The 17,001-nt window shown below is 53.1% G+C and overlaps 1 protein-coding gene across 1 annotated transcript; it reads right to left on the bottom strand.

The window, feature by feature from the left end:
* Positions 1–1,079: 1,079 nt before the first annotated feature.
* Positions 1,080–15,823, bottom strand: Lad1 (ladinin). Its single transcript, NM_133664.3, has 10 exons — positions 15,405–15,823; positions 8,529–8,666; positions 6,375–7,257; positions 5,602–5,706; positions 4,689–4,732; positions 3,449–3,521; positions 3,201–3,338; positions 2,810–2,896; positions 2,473–2,547; positions 1,080–2,109 (listed from the first exon to the last, which is right to left on the bottom strand). The coding sequence occupies exons 1-10, from the start codon at positions 15,440–15,442 to the stop codon at positions 2,104–2,106; spliced, it is 1,587 nt and encodes a 528-aa protein (NP_598425.2). The 5' UTR covers positions 15,443–15,823; the 3' UTR covers positions 1,080–2,103.
* Between the last annotated feature and the right edge of the window lie 1,178 nt (positions 15,824–17,001).

Raw genomic sequence — 17,001 nt, 5'->3', positions numbered from 1 at the left:
TCCAGGGGGCACTCAAATGTCACCTCCTACACACACACACACACACACACACACACACACACTTGTTCATCAGCTGTCTCCAGAGCAAAGCAGGAGGCAGAAGCAGCTGTGGAATGCAGCTGCCCCAACTCTCCCACCACCAACTGTCTGCCCACAGTGGGCACCCCAAAGAGGGGATGCAAGCAGAGCTCACACCACTTCAAGCCTGCACCTGATGAGCAGCCCCTCTGCCCTCTCGGGGAACTCCATGAGCCTCTCCTAAAAGTCCGTAGGACAGCTTCACTTGCTACAGAGCTTCACTTGCCAAGGAACCTCCCAAAATTTACATCATGAACACCCCAAAGACCTTTGAGGTCACCTGCCTGAACTTTTGGAATTCAGAGAAGGGAAGGACCTGGGGTCCCAATCAAGGTTCTCAGCCCAACCAGAGCAGTTACACCCTCCACTGCCTGGGTGGCACATAGCTACCTTCCCTGCCCCGCCCAGGTTTACATTAGCCCTCAATTGCAGATAAAGTCCTTCTCAGGACATACAGGATGTTCCAGGCAGGTCTTCAGGGCCCATTCCCTCCACCTCAGCCCAGCAAAAAGATGAGATCAGCTGCAGGAGGCTCTCAGAGGTAAGCCAGGCCTGGATGCTGAAGTGTGAGCACACGCAGAGTCTGAGGACCTCTGTCCCCTGGACTATAGGGCCTAAGACAAAGGGCCTTCACCCAGGACAAAAAGACAGGAAGAACTGGCTGCTTCTACTCCATAAACTAGGGGAGCAGGGACCCAGGGTTGCACTTAGTAGCCATGACTGAGAGACTGGGATGCCCCAGGCAAGTGGGTCTGAGCAGCCTTCACCCATTCTCTCTCAAGGCTGTTCTAGGTGAATCCAGAGCAATCGATTGGGAATAAGAGCTGGAATGGCTTAAGACTTTAACCTCCTTCAGACTCTGGCCATAACAGAGTTGCAGGGTTTGTTGTGCATTTTTGAGTGGCTCAGTGTCCTACAAGCATACATGGGACCATGGTACTGAGGACTGGGAGGAGGAAGACTGGGGGGAAAAGTATGGAACGGAGTTTATGTGAAATTCTGCGCTCTTAAATGATTTTTATTTTATGTGTGCCTTGCTTGCATGTATAACTGCACACCATGTGTATATGCAGTGCCTACAAATTCCCTAAAAGTGGGGTTTCAGACATTTATAAGCCAATGTATAGGTGCTGGGAATTGAGCCTACGTCCCCTGAAGAGCAGCCAGAGTTCTTAACTGCTGAGCCATCTCTCCCGACACCAGGTATGCACAATTAAGACCTTAGATCACAAAACTAGGACCTTAAAATGAGAGGAGATGGGAATGAGGGAAGGGTTTCTTCTTCCAGCGAAGCCAACGCTGCCTCACTCCCTGCAGCTGATTCGGAAGGAACGCAAAACCTGTGAGAACAAAGCCATCGACATTACCAGACACTTACACCTGAGACTGAATGAGTTTATCAGATCCTTCCTGGGAAAGGTTTTTCTGGCTGAGAGTAAGGCATGTGGTAAGACGAAAAGGCACCGAGTTCCCGATCAGGGCAGCAGGAGGGTGGGGAACACAGTGCAAGCAGTGGGGTGTAGCACATAGGCAGCCTGGCGACTCCTTTCCAGTCTGGCTTGAACAAGCCTCAGGGAGCGGTAAATAGGTCTAGCACTCAGTGTGGAGATATCACAGGCACACCGAGTGCCTGCTGGGAGCAGGCTAGACATGTAACTCTGCAGTTGGCAAAATAACCCAGCTTGATGGTGGAGGTGAGTAGGAGAAAGGGAGGCAGTCCCTAGAGAGGACATGGACACTCCATGGCTGACGGGCCAGGGCTGTGCTCTGGCACTTTCCGGGTTCAGGATACATTGTACCTTCAGCGGGACAAGAAAGTTCCAGAGAACACCTGCCCACAGTCTGGGCTGGAGACGGGCTGAAGGCGTGGCAGTCATGTTCCTGGCCCCTGAGGACCCTGACCAGACTGATCCAGAGGCGGGAAGGGAGTGGGGTCTGCAAGAGTCAAGGGTTCTGCAGGAGAGGGGCCGGCATGATGAAGGGCCCTTGGGATGCAGGTTTTCAGGTCCGTCCTGACAGGACTTGTCACACCTGTGGGACAAAGGCCAATTAGAACAAGGAAAGGGAGTTGCTAGTGCTAAGGAGGGGGGCACCTCTGGATAAGAAGGCACACCTTTGGACAACCAAGCCTTCGCCCACACTGGGTAAGGTACCCGAAACCTAATGGTTAGATGGGGGACCCAAACTACCGCTCAGCCAAGACAGTGCAGGGGCTCTCATCATTCTCAGGGGTTGGTCATCTGAGAACACAGGGACAGACAGAACCCGGACACTCAGACCACACAACTCCGAACTGCAACCCACTTAAGAGTAATCACTTGGACAGGTTTGGGGGCCTTCCACTGTATCTCAGGGCCAGTCTCCACCCCTCCCTCCCCACCCCGCCCTACTCACCTCTGCATCCAGGGATGTGGACGGCTTGCTTCCCCATTGAGCCCTCTTGGTGACTGATGCCTCTTTCCGTACCTCCTGATTAGGGCATCAGAGTAAAAAGCAGGAACTCAGACCCGGGTAAAGAGGAACTTGAGTCCCCCACCTGTCCCCTACTCCAGATGCCTTTGTTATTCCTGAAAGGAAGGGGACCCAGACTCTCTCCTCTGTGCAGCTGTCACCCACAGATTATGTCCTTACCCCACAGCCCCTGCTACCAGCTCCACTTTTGAAATGACCCATTGCTGCTGAGCCTATCCCTCCTCTGACCTCCTTGTAAGAAACACGTGGGCGAGGATACCTGAGAACCGTGGTCTCCCGAATCCTGGGTCTTGCTGATCCACAGGTTAAGTCTTGATGTCACGACCCCTGACAGACGCAGATTCTCCTAGAATGAAAATGTCCACCTTTAGGGTTCAGAGTCCCTGACCACAGTAAGGCTCTTCCAAAGACCCTAGAATGGGGACAAGATTCTGTCCACCACAGTGTCACTTGGTACAAGCTATGTGTGCCTGGGATAGGCCCCACCCTAGGGAGTTCTGCACCCAGTTAAGGAGACACAATCTCAGAAAACACATATGCCAAATCAAGGGCCTGCCAGCATTGACAGACAACACTGTTTCTAACCTTGCCAAGGGTTAGGCCCAGGCTTCAGAGATATCAGAGCCCGGCAGCTGGGATCCGGCCCTCACCTTTCGGATGGAGGTTGGTTCTGTGCGGTTCTGGCCTGACAGCTCCTTCTCAAAGAGGTGTCGCTTGCTGGCTACACCGGCAGGTGTGACAAGGACTTCAGTACGGGAGGAGCCTGGAGACCTGACGGATTCTGACCTCTGCCAAATCAGAGATGCGAGGGCTGAGCTGGGACCGTGAGGTTCGTAAACAATGCCCTCTACCCTGGTGGGGGCTCCTACCCTCCCTCACAGATACCCTCTGCTCCTACCTGGATGGCTGTGTGGTATCTCTCCAGTTTCTCCCCTAGCTTGACGGTGCTAGCCGGCAGCCTCACGCTGGCACTGTAGGAAGGGAAGACAGTAAAACAAACCAGGGAGGCCAGAGTGAAATTCTGCAGGGTGGCCAGGCCTGTCTCCGGGGCTTGAAGAACCCACCCCTGGCACCCAACCATGCTGGCGCCCCATCATGCTCACTGGCAAAGAGGGAGGACAGAAAGCAACGAGAATGCCTTCAATGAAGGGTGGATGCCTTCGCTGCAGAGTGGAATGCACTGACTCGGGCAGGGAGGAAGTCCACAGACTCCAGGAACCTTCTCACCTCTGAGGAACAGCCTGCCTGCCTGATCCGGCATCCCAGGATCAGGAGTGCTTCCCACTGTTTCCTTCCTTCCTCCCTTCCCCTCTCACACCCTGTCACCTCCACTAAAAACACCTCAGCTCTCACAGGCTGGTTGGTCATAACCGCTCCTATGATCCCACTCTTGGTTCACACCGCTCGCTGTCCCTGCATCTGCCTGCTAGGGTGTCTATGTGTTCAAAGATCTCAAATGAGTGTCTTGTCATTGTTCTCCTCTTGCTCCACCCCCCACCCCAGCCAGCCCCAGCCCTAGGAACAGGAGCTCTTACTAAAGGTTTAGTAGGCAGGGGATACAGCCGAGGTGGACAGAACGTGTAACGCCTGCACTACATTTTAGAACTTTTTTGTGTTTGTCTGCGTTCCCCTACTCCCACACCCTCACACAGCATACCATCCTCCCTCTGCTTGCCTCAGAGTGACAAAGCAAGGGTACTTACTAAACATGCAGGTTCCTGGGCCCCACTCTAGGCCTGCCACAGCTGAGTCGTTTTTGTCTTTGTCTTAATCATAGCCTCCCTTCTGGAACGTTCTCTCACCCTTTCCCACTCCAACGTCAAGAGAAAAGCTTCCTCCTCCCTCTTCAGAGCCCCATCAAAACTATGTCTCCTCCAAGCATGGGAAGGGTCATGGGACAGGTACTTGACTCCCTGCCATAGCACACAAAGCTGTGGTGACAAATCCCTCCCAGTGCCATCTCACCCAACCCCAGGGCCTCTTGTCAATCCTGTCACCCTGACAGATTTAGAGCCACAAGCAAAGCCTTCATCTTCCTTCATGCGTCCTATGGCCCAGCCTGACACAATGATGACAGGTGGAAAAAATATATATACACACGACCAGACCAAAGCAAGCAAGGCCTCCAGGCAGCTCACCTGCGGGTTAAGGGTGTTTCTGAGTTGTCTTTCCTGGGGCTCATCTGAAATAAGAAGGTAAGGTTAGTAAGTGAGGGTCTCAGGAAGTCGATGTCCCCTCTCCAGTGAGGAATCTAGCTCTCAGGATGCATCTAACTTCTGAGAATCAGCCCCCACCTCAAAGTATCAAGCCTTCATTAAAAATCTTATCTGAAAGCACCTGCCTTCATCCTCCAGGGTGGGTCCAAAGCCCTGTTTCAGCCTCCCCAGCCTTGCCAAGGTACCTACTACAACCTGTATTCCTAACTACCTCATCAGGGACCTTGAGCCTTGGGAGTACTGGTCAACCTCAGTCCTACCAGCTCTTTCCCAGAGCCTAGCACACATCAAGGGCACAAGGCACATTCAATCGATGGAGGAACAGATGACGCAGAAAACAAAAGCATTGAGACAGACCAGATGAAACTCTCCAATTTCATCACACCACAGCAAGGCAGGGGCAGAGAACACTGGAGAGAAACCTGCTGCTCTCTGCCCTGCCCCTACCTCCCAAGGAAGGACAGGGACTGATGAAGACACAAGAGGGTTGTGACAGGCCAATCTGGTCCGGCAAGTGCATCTTTCTGCAGTCCTAATCTTATCCACTAGGTGGGGCTGCTCACATTCATTTACACAGACACAGACACAGACACAGAGACACACACACACACACACACACACACACACACACACACACCAGTTTTCTACATCTTCAACCTGCTCTCTTTATTTAGAATGACTTCTCTTGTTTGGGTACCCATAACTCAAAGCTCCTCTCTATCCAGTCTCTAAGAAGACCCTTCCTATTGTCTAACATACAGCTCTTGCTTTATGGGTACTGGTTTCCTTTGCGTGTTCTGCAGCTGATTGGTGACTAGGGTCCCCTGGCTCTTACCCGGAAGGAGATGGTCCTGGGGCTGGAGCGTTTGAGGGAACTGCTGTAGGTGAGCAGGGTGGGTGAAGGTGTGTCTGCATCTTCATCCTTGCTGGGAATTTTCACCTGAGTGGAGCAAAGGTGTCAGACAAGAGCTCATCTTCCTCAGTACAATTGTAGGGTGCTCCCAGGTCCAAACCCCCAAACCCAAACTTCCAGGGGGGACCTCGGGTGTTCTGGCTCATCCCAGAAGCTACACATGGAAGAAGAGAGTCAATCAGACTGCCTATACCTCTCTCTCTCTCTCTCTCTCTCTCTCTTTCTCTCTCTCTCTCTCTCTCTCTGCCATGCAGTGGCTATATAGTCTCATGTAGCCCAGCCACCAGGCAGAGCTTTAGTTTTGGAAGGATCCGAGGCTTCCTAAGAGTTTGCTGTGTAGCCTAAGACGCCCATACTTAATGGGTGCTGGTTTCCCTGGAAGGCTCTTTAGAAAACAGGAGTCTAGGCTACCCTGACTCTGAGCAGAAGCAAATGGCTTGGGAGCTGGAGTCTAGGACCTGGTTTGAGAACCCAGCTGTTCCCAGCACATGGCCCCTTGCAGGTCTAATAATCTGCCCGTGACTCAGTGTCCTATTCTGACAGGAGTGAGGAATAATAAAGAGTGAAGAAACCACCAAGACCAGCTCAAAAATGGGAGGAGAGGAGGACACGAGGGAGCCAGAGGCCACAAGGGCTGGACTGCAGTAAGGTCTGCTAGGGAGGGCAAGAGAGAGACAGAACAGAACAATGCCAACCTGGAGTGTGATGGGTGGGAAACGAGAGGCTTTGGTCGGCGGGGCTGGTGTGCTCTGCTCTGCAGAAGAAGGTGGGCTCTTGTCAGGGAGGGCCCTTCCTCTGGGCTCCCTCGTGGTGGCCTGGCTTCCCCCAGTGGTCTGGGGCTGCTCTGACACTGCTGCCTTCTTTGGCGTCAGCTTTGCCTCTGAGACTAGTGACTTCTCAAAGATGGATGCTTTCTCCGACACCAGCTTCCTCTCCTGCATCTTCTCTGAGACGATGGCTTTTTCTAGAACTGGAGGGGACCTTCTCTCTGGTGCTGCCGTCTTCAGAGACACAAGCGTCTTCTCAGGGACCGGTGACTTCTCTGTCACACTTGTTTTTTCTGGAACCAACTTCTCTGGGCTATGTCTTTTCTCAGTCAGAGACGCTTTCTCTGTGGCTGTCCCCTTCTCTGAGGGGCAGGCTTTCTCAGAAACCAGTCTTTTGGCAGGCACTGGGGTCTTCTCTGAGACAGGCGTTTTCTCAGAGACCAAGGTCTTCTGCTGAGCCACCGTCTCTTCTGGAAGCCTCTTTTCTCCTTCCGCAAGCTCTCTGTTCTTTAGGCGTTCTTCGTCCTGGGCCCAAGGGCCTCTCTGCTCCCGACTCAGTCTCCGGCGAGGCAGGGCCTCCACTTTCTTCTTAGGCACAAGGGGCTGTGACGAGGTCTGCTCAGGGCCCAGGCTGTCTCTTTCCTCCTCTGCCTCTGGCCTCTCCTGTACTGGAGCCTGGACAGCCTCTACCACCTGCCGCCTCTGTCTCCGCTCCTTTCTGGTCCTAAGGATGGCCTGGAAGTCTTCATCTTCATCTTTGGAGGCTGGGGGCGATGGCTTAGAGACCTCTGCTTCCTCCACACTGGGCAGCCTGAATCAAAAGGGAAAGAAGGTGGATAGAATCAGGTGACATCAGGAGCGAGGGTGACCCCGAGTACAGCTGACTCAGTGAGACCTCCAGGCCTCCCAACTGCTCCCTCTCCCTCCCCATCAATATTTTTAAAATAATCACTTCTATGTAGTCTACGTGCACAGTGTCACTTAAACAAAGCACCCTGGGCTCTTAAAAAAAATAAACAAAAAACAAAATCATAGAGGACAGTGAACTGTTCAACCAGAGTCACCAACACTGATCAAGCAACTGATTTATAGGTTCTAGGCCTGGGCAACACTGGCTGGGAGGGCTCAAAGGAGTTAGCATAGTTCCTGTCCATCAGAGCCTAGAGGTTGCCGTGGGAGCTAAGGGAAACCCAAGGCTTCTGAGATAGCTTTCCATCACCCTGCCTGTCACACGGGGATGTCCGGAACACAGCGAAGGCAGTGGGTTTGGGTTAGCCCAAGAGACACCGCCTGATCTTTCTTCGTTGGGGGGTTGGGGGGGAGGAAGAGCAATATAAACAAAACAAACAAACAAAAACCCCTTTGTAAAACTCTGAGGCAGTGCTCTCCATGTAGAGGAGTCTGTCTGTCTGTCTGTGCCTCCTGTCCCAGCTTCTCATGCGATCTCAGGTGCATCCAGTCACTGTCTGAGCCTTTCAATTCTGTAAACTGAGCTTGTTGGGCAGCTCCTGGGATGAGCAAAGTCCTAGTACGTGGGCAGTGTTCAGTAACTCCCCGGCCCGGCTCTTCCTTCCCCTCATCATCCCCAAACCTAGCTGTCACGACCTGCCCCATTTTGCTCCTCTCAGAGTCAGGAGGATTAGAGTATAGGGAGGTAGCCTGTATAAGGGAAGTTTGACAAACATGGATGAGCACTGTGGCCACACTCACTAGATCCAGGACCTCAATGCATTAGCGTGCTTCCCTGAGTGTCCCCTGACGTTATTAACAGTGGCCTCTCAGACATCATGAGGACTTAAGGGAGCTGCATCGTAAAATGTCCAGCAGAGTAGGGCTCACGGAGAGGTTCACCAAACGTCATCCGGGAGTGTGTTGACAAGGGTAGGGACTGTGCTTGGGCTGAGAACGGGTCTGGAGATGATGAGGAATTTGAAGTTCACCTTCCCACCATCAGCCTTATCCCAGGACCAAATCCTTAGCAGGTCAAACTGTTTTCACATAGTCTTCCTGGGACAGCTAAGACCCCACCCACTTCCACTCAGAACGATGAAGTGATCTTCAGAACCCAACCCAACCAAGTACCTCTCCACAGATCTCTGAGCTCCATTCTGGGTGAGTTTTGGAGATTCATCATCTGTGGTTGAACTCAGGTTGCGGTGCCTCCGCCTGCGTTCCCGCTCCTGCTCCTCTTCGTCCTCCAAAGTCCGCTGTCGGGCAAGGCTAGGAGAAGGAGGTAGGGTCAACACAGCCCAGAGCCAGGTGAGCACCTTCTCCAGCCAGACTTGGAGAAGACTTCTTGCCTGGAGGCGGCCCTGCTGCCAGTGGCCTTGGGGCATTCCAGTGCAGATAACTGGGACAGAGATGGGTTATACTTGCGAATGCCCACCAGATTTCAAAGACCCAGGATGAAGAAGAGAAGTGCAAAGTTTCTCATTGAAACAGTGTAACTGTCTGTGAGGGTCTGTGCCTGTACTAACAGGCAGCTAGAAGGCTGGAGCCTAGGAACAGAAGGCTACCCTGTGCTACATAGTGAGAGTCTGTGTCAAAGGAAGGAAGGAAGGAAGGAAGGAAGGAGGGAGGGAGGGAGGGAGGGAGGGAGGGAGGGAGGGAGGAAGGAAGGAAGGAGAAGGAAGGGAGGGAGGAAGGAAGGAAGGAAGGAAGGGAGGGAGGGAGGGAGGGAGGGAGGGAGGGAGGGAGGAAGGAAGGAAGAAGGGAGGGAGGGAGGGAGGGAGGAAGGAAGGAAGGAAGGAAGGAAGGAAGGAAGGAAGGAAGAAAGAAAGAAAGAAAGAAAGAAAGAAAGAAAGAAAGAAAGAAAGAAAGACAGATAGGAAGAAGGAAAGAAAGGAAGAAAAGAAAGATTGTACATTGATTCCGTGTTTAAAAGATCACTTTTGAATCTATTAAAGCAAATGAGACATATTATATAATTTTTCCCTTTTACTTCTTTAATGTGGCTACTGGACAATTCAACTTTTCCATGCAGCTCCTGTCTACACAGGAGGGATCTTGTTAGCTCAGAGTTTCTCCAGTGGGCTGCACTGACATTTTAGCCAGCTAATTCCTTGTGAGGAGCTGCCCTGAATTATAAATACTGAATGGCCCCCTTAGGTGCCATAGCAGCAGCCCCCTCCCCGTTGTGACAAGCAAACACACTTCCCAGCATTACCAAATAGCACCTTGGAGTCACGGTACCCCTGGATGAGAACCCCTGTGTGTGCTGGGTTTGACTGTGGCAAGAGAACAACACTGGATGATGGGGCGGGGCTGGGGGGGGGGCGAAGCGGCTGTGACAATGCCCTTCTCTTCTTACTCCCCCACAGACAATAAATGAGGAGTTCCCTCACAGTTGCTCATCCCACACAGAAATCCTTAGCCTCTGATGGTTGGGTAAGGGTAGACTCCCAAATCCGATGGAGAGAGATCCACAGTAGACTTTTCCTTCTCAGGGCCTCTCTCAACTTTTAAAGCTGTCTCCTACTTGCCTGGAGCAGCAAGGGGGATTCCACATACTATACATATGCTTTCTTCTCCCGTGACCTTGAATTTGTGGAACTGACTAGACACTTTCAGGCAGTCACACAACTTCCCACTAATCCATTCATCCAGCCACCCAGCCACCCAGCAATCCAATCGGCTCACGCACCGGCCCTTCTCACCATCTTTATCCCCCTTGCCTTCTAAGACCCAACTTCCCTCCACCCATATAAACACATAACCACTCAACAGCTCTAAGAAAGGCAGCCCTAGTCTGTAACCAAGTTTGGGTATTAAGGGAAGTAGGTGTGGGCATATTCCTTTCTCTTGGAAGTCTGTCCTTGAAGAGGCAATTCGTTAAAGGCACACTGTGTTGGCTTGCAGCTGAAGAAGGAAATAGAGACAAAATATTCCTCAAAGGGAACCTTAACTATACATCTGTTACAATAAGGCTGGACTTAAGGTATAGTTCATTAGCCATACTTAACTATTACACTTATGAGGTTTCTCCGAAAGGGGATAACAGGCTTTTTAAAGTGGCTTAGTCAGTTATGTTTTTAAAAAATTGCTTCTGAGTGTCCACCAGAGATGGAAATCAAAACCCTAGGAGGAAGATGGCCACCACTATCATTGTAATTAATTCCTACACACTATCACAAAACTCACAATCTGTATGCAACTGAATTGCATCTAAAATGCATGGGTGGGACTCTGGTGTCTGCAAGGCAGCTCGGGGACCTGGTTCCTAGTCACCGTGCTTTTGGGCAAGTCACTTCCTGCACCTCTTCACTGTTGAAGAAGAGGATTGCTTTCCCAGGGTAAGCCTCACGTCTGTACAGCCAACATTCTCTAAACAAAGGCTTTCTGAGGCCCCACAGGCTGGGCATGATTTTGGAGCTAAAATACAGCAGGAAGAAAATAACATATCTCTCTTCATGGAGGCTAGGGGGCTCACACAATAAGCAAGGAAACAAACCCAGGGCCCAGTCCATAGGAGAGAAAGGCTTGGGTGTACAGACTTTGTTCAAGAGGTGGGTCCAATAGTGTCATATCTGGTGGCACAGGGTCCCAGGAGTTGTGAGTGCAAAGCCCTGGTGTAAGAGCTAGATGCTCAGAGGAAGATGGTAGGCTAGAGGCAGCCTGCAGAGGAACTACTCAGGGTAGTAAGGAGAGAGCAGCGGGGACCTCTGGTACATCACATGGTGACCAAAAGAGCCAGTCAGAGCCCCTGAAGGCAATCTACCCCTTTCTATGTAGGAAAGAGTGTGTCTGCTCATCACCCCCAAGGGAGGGGCTACCTTAGAAGAGAACCTACTGGAATATCCCAATTCAACCAGTTATGATGGCCACATCAATTCTCCTGGACATCTCAGTCACAATTGTATTCCACCTCAATGCAAATGAAAGGGGACCAGGGATCTTAAACAGGACTCCCCTGGGCCTTCACATGAGCCCTGTGATCCCTGGATATTTTACAGACCGCTCCTTTGTTCACCTCCCACACCGCACGTGAACCTACAGTCTCTTAGCCAGGGTCTGATGCCCCACCCTCCTCTGTCAACTTCTGCTGGCTTGCAAATGAGGACGCAGCTCCTTCTCCCACTCTGCCTGCTCCCTGCCCCCGTCCTAGACTGGGAATAACGTCTACCCTCCTGAGGGGGCCCATGTCCAGAGGAGACTGAACACTGCCCAGCCCACACCCGACAGGGCTAGGCTGGAGCTTCCAGGATCCCTTGACCACGAGTAACGCTGTTCTCAGCTGCTGCTCACTGCCCTTGGGGAAGCAGGGGTTTTGTTTGCCCTCCACTGGGGCCCTAAGTGCAGTGCCATCAACCTGACCAGGACTCCTCAAACATGACTTATGACCAGGCTAGGTGAGAGCTGGCAACAGAAGTCAGGGCCAGCAGTCAGTGTGTCCAAGACCCCAACACTCAAGAAAGGCACTGTGATCACCAACCACTATTGCTCAGAAATCAACGCCTGACACCCAGCAAAACGTGTGTCCTCTCATCATTGCACCCCCGGGGGAGAATGTTATCTCTCATAATCAAAGATTATTGGCCTCTAAAGGGAGAAATGCACCGACGTGGAGGAGGAAGAAGGACAAAGGTCGGTTCCTTAGCAGGTGCAATCGCTGAAATCCCAGTAATAGATCAATTATTGGCGGCCTAGAACGGGGCTTGGAATTCAAATATGGTGAAAAACAAATCAAAAAGTAAAAGAACGAAGGTGAATGGTTGGGGTGAGCACTAGCACGTCGGTGCTTACTACAGCACCAGAGGCTGCTCTAAATGCTTCACAAATACCGCTGATGTTCATCCGTTCGAGGCTCTGAGCAAGGTGGTGCTACCTAACTCAATGAGGCTTTGAGGAGTTCACGAAGCACAGCTACAGAAAAGAAGGAGCCAAGACCTCCCATCTGTGTCCTCCTCTCTAGCCCGGACACCAAGGGCCAGAAAAGAAATGCCTCAGTGTCCTGGTTAGGGCCTGAGTGCTGGCCCTAAACCAGAGGATGACAGCTGAGCATTCAGAAGGAAGAAGGGAGCTCCCCGCAGCAGGAACAAAGGGGCAGCCAAGCTCAGGGTGCAGCTGGGAGAACAGAGATTTAGGGAAAGCCGGTGACCATGGAGCCCTAGCACCAAGACCTATGTGGATCCCGCAGGCCCTAACACAGCCCGGGGACTTGGCAGGTGACACTGCAACCCAGCCAAGCAGCTCAGGACTCACACCCCTCCACACCCTTTTCCCCATCTCCGGGCCTTCACTGGGGGACACACTTCCCTCTCTGCCTCCAGGTGAGGCTGCTGTTCCTCCCCATTCCTGATTCACCAACTCCACCCTTTCTCTTGGATGACTAAAGACATAACTACCCTGTTACACTTAAGAATAGAACCCATTTCCCCTAGTGGTCACAAAGAAGCCTGTGACAGGGCAAACAAGAGCCCAGCTGCTCTGATTTAAGCAGCTAGAGGGACCTTAAGATGCCACAGAAGCATTTAGTGGGTCCTGGGATTCAAAGACCTGGGCATGGGAAAGGGGGTAACAGCGGGAGGACCCTGGATGTGGCTGTGACTTTGGGCCAGTCTAGTTTGCGAGCAGGCAGGCCTCCGGCTCCCCTTCCACACACTGAGGAACTTTGGTGAGTGGTCTGAAGTCCCTTCTGCGCCAGACTGTCTAGAGAAAGGTATCGGGGGAATCCAGAGAAGCATGGGGCGAGCGGGAGCTGTTTAAGGGCCAGGCAAGGAAATTATTAACCAGTGGCCACTTAGTCCCATGGCTCTGAGATCCTCCCCTCACCCCCCACAGACAGGCTGGCATATCCTCGCCGGTCACCAGGTCAGCACATGGACGAAAGGACAAGGCCGAGCAGGGCAAGCAGCTCACCGCTGCCCCATCCCAGGCCTGCAGCTTCTGAGCCTCACAGCCAAGGACAGGGAGTGCAGGCTCACCCACCTCTGCCTTGGCTCTAGTTGAGGCCACCTTTGTCACGCCCTCAGCACAGGCCTCCCTCCGAAGCCTGGAAGGCCTGGTTGATGGTGACTCACAGTCCTTTCCTGTGGCCCGCTGAGGTTTGTTGCTCACTGAGAGAACGGAGCAGGAGCCATCCTACGTTCCAGGTGCCTCATCAGGGAGCCTGTTGGCAGCAGCTGCAGCTGCCCACGGGCTTCCATGAAGGCTGGGACTGGGCAGGGAGGCCAGACTAGGTCCTACGGTAGCAGGACTGGTTCTGCAGGGCTTCACTACCACTTAGCCTGGACATCCCATGGGAACTTGGCCCCACCCCTGCAGCCATGCGAATCTATGCCCAACGGAGCAGGGGACAAACTACCATCAGATCTCGTTCCCATTAAAAGTCCTAGTCCTCCCAGACGATCCCCTATACACACACACACACACACACACACACACACACACACACACACACATACACACACACACACCTACAGAAAGTAGGATCTGTTTTGTATTTTTAACAGTACACAGAACTAACGTCTTCAGCAACCATTTAGAAGGAGCATCCTAGAAGCAGATTCAGCTGCCCGGGGACATCTCATCTCTACACAGGCCACAAACATGCTCCCCCACACAGAGGTCACACAACACGTATCTGAGCATGCATTCGTAGGCATGGCTGTGTTCACACCCAGAGACAAAGGCGCTCCCGCACCAACCCCGTGCACACTGACCCACAGAGTCCAAGGCCTTGCCCCCGCACCAGCTCCACCCTCGGCGCATACCTTCCCTGGGGTGTGTCTGACCTCTAAGGCAGCGTGGGCTCCCTTTCCAGAGCATTGGTTCTCACCCTCCTTGGAGCCTATCCTTCCCCTTCACTGGATACCATGGCCCTCTCTGCACTGAGGCTGAGGTGAGGGACAGCCATACTTCAGAGCAGTGTCCTAAGGCTCTGAGGAGGAAGTCTTCAAACCAAAGGATGAACTGTGACAGACTGTGACTGAAAGACTCTGATGCCCTCAGGGAGGTGCTGAGGGGCAGCAGCTCTCAGTGTGAGAGATGCCTTGATAGGAGGTGGTACCCATACTGGGCTGCACCTGCAGTCGTAGCTCCGACCCCACAAAAGACCTGAAGACTGAAAGCCCACTTGAGAGAAGCCAAGAGGCCAATTTTACCCTGACTGGAACCTGAGGAATAGAAAGGACAGGGCTCTGGCCGGAGCCTCTGTTACCTTTAGGACAAAGGATGCCTTCCCAGTTAGGGACTCAGTGTGAGGAATTGGAAGAACGGATGCTCATTCCAACACTTCTGGAGAGGGAGGGGCAGCTCCAAGAGGAGCCACAAAGAGAGGGGCGGCCTCCTAGATACTGACCCCTCCTAGGCTTCTCTGACCCTGATAGGCTGTCCAGCAGGCAGAAATGGCAAAGATATTCTCTGACCCATTGAGATTCACAAACACAGATTGTAGCGCAGACAAGGATAACATCTTACCTCAAGTGGCATAGATACCACTCCAAATGTTGTGCTCAGAATTTGAGCCTCTCTTTGGGATGGGGTGGGGGTGCTACTTTCTCTGATTCTATTCACACACCCGGGTTCTGTTGACTCCATAAGGTGGGGCTAAAGGACACTTCCCAGATCCATTCTAAAACTCTTAACAGAGGCGCAGAGGCTGAGGGTCCGCTCAAGAATAAGTCTTGGGGTAACTCTTGAATTTTCCCAGCCCCCTAAAACGGTCCCTTGCCCTCACAGACAGTAGCACCCTGGGCTGTCCAGGCTGCGGAAAAGCCTTACCCTAAACGTACTGGTTAAGACCTAAGGGGACAGGAAGCTGAGAAGGAGCAAGGAGACCACCCGCTCTGTCACCTAGGGGGACCAGAGTTTGGTCTCAATTCTATCCCCACCGAAAAGCAACAAGACCAGTGTCTCACTTCGTCCGGAGAGCAGGCCTGTGTCTGGGAGAGGAGATCCGAAGGGGCACAGCTCCCACCCCCCAGCCTCGGGCCACCCGGCCCCTGTGGCTGCACTCACCTGGACAGCGCGGACCAGTCCTTTCTGCTGACCGACATGCTGCCGAGCCCCACGGCCGCCGCGTGCCGAGCTCCCTGCTCCGCCGCTCACCTGCGGCCCCTCCCCGCGCCAGGTAGGGTCACATGGCCGCTTATCTCAGCCCGGCTCGGCCCCGCGCCGCCGCGCTCCCATTCGCCGGCCGGAGGAGCGGCCTCTGAGGTGTGGGCGTCCCAGACAAAGCCGCGCTGATCACCGCTGGGGCGGGTCTCCCGCGCGGCCGCTCTGCGGGACGGTCGCACCGAGCTGCGGGCTGCACCCACGCCGGGGCTAGCGCGGGGCTGCTCTGCTGCCCCGGGCGAGGGCGGGAGACTTCCTGCTCAGAACCAGTTGGACCAGCTCGGCGCCGGCCCGCGTCTTCCCTGGGAGTCGCGGTCCAGAGTGCCAGGGAGTCGGGGAGGGGGTTGGGGGGAGGACGGAACCCAAAGATCGGGGTCAGGCTGAGCTCGCTGCCTGGAAATCGACTTAGCCGGCAGAAACCCAAGAGCTGGAAGGCAGGGAGAAAGGTTAGATCAGGTACCGTAGTCTTGGGTGTAGAGTGCCTGCAACGGTGAAGAAGTAAGGGGCTCCTAGAAAACACCCCGGGGGTCAGAAACTACCTGAAAGACTCGGCTTAGATAAGCAGACACTGCGTAAGAAAACCAGCCCCTCCTCAAAGGAGCTGAGACTCAAGCCCGCCAAAATAGAGTGGACACCGCTATGAAAAACCATATGCGCCAAAAGCACGGTCCTGTTCCTTGATACCCCACAGGTGTATAACTGTGTCGTAGGAAGAGGGTCCATAAGTAACTGAGATTAATACTGCAATAACCTGAGGCAACTCGGACACCACCCGTGGGAACCCGTGGGAACCCGTGGGCGAGCGCAGCACCAGCTGCTTTCCACTCGGGAACCTACCTCCTTACTGAATGTGTAAGGTCAGATACCTAGATGGGGAATTTTATTTTCCTTGAAAGATCAGAAATGGAATCAATAGCTGCTACTGGCACTGTTCAGAGAAGGCTGGGGTGCTGCCCAGCACACAGGATGGGATGTCAGAGTCTGGCCTGATTGCCTCTCGAGATCTACCTGCCTCTGCCTCCTGAAAGCTGAGGATGCTGGAATTAAAGGCAGGAGCCACCACTTCGAGCTGGAGGGGCCATTTTTGTAATCTACAAAGGAAACGAAGAAGGGGATGGGGGAGGAGTGTGTAATCAAAGGTGACACTGAACAGGAAGTGGGGTTAGCAAGAGCTTTGGGAAGCTGAACTGTGGGCCCAGAAGTGATTCACATACCTCTGCCCGATGTGAGAGGAACTGGGATTCAGGACAAGGATTCCAGAGTCAGGGATTCAGGTCAAGGGACAAGGATTCCAGAGGTCTTAGGGAGGAAGTTGACCAGAGACCAACAGAGGGTTTCTTGCCATTTGGACCTTATGATACTCCATTTGGGGACCTGTCTCCATATGGTCAAGCTGTCAACTGCATTCAACACCCATTTGAATTAAAGGTTTTAGAAAAAGCTGTCCAATAGTTCATTGGATGTTGGTGTGGGAGCTCGGAGAGACTTGGCACTGTGCGCC

This window comes from Mus musculus, chromosome 1 (assembly GCF_000001635.26).
Source record: "Mus musculus strain C57BL/6J chromosome 1, GRCm38.p6 C57BL/6J".
NCBI lineage: Eukaryota > Metazoa > Chordata > Mammalia > Rodentia > Muridae > Mus > Mus musculus.
The sequence above is the reverse complement of the archived record's forward strand: the minus strand, read 5'-3'. Positions and strand labels throughout refer to the sequence as shown.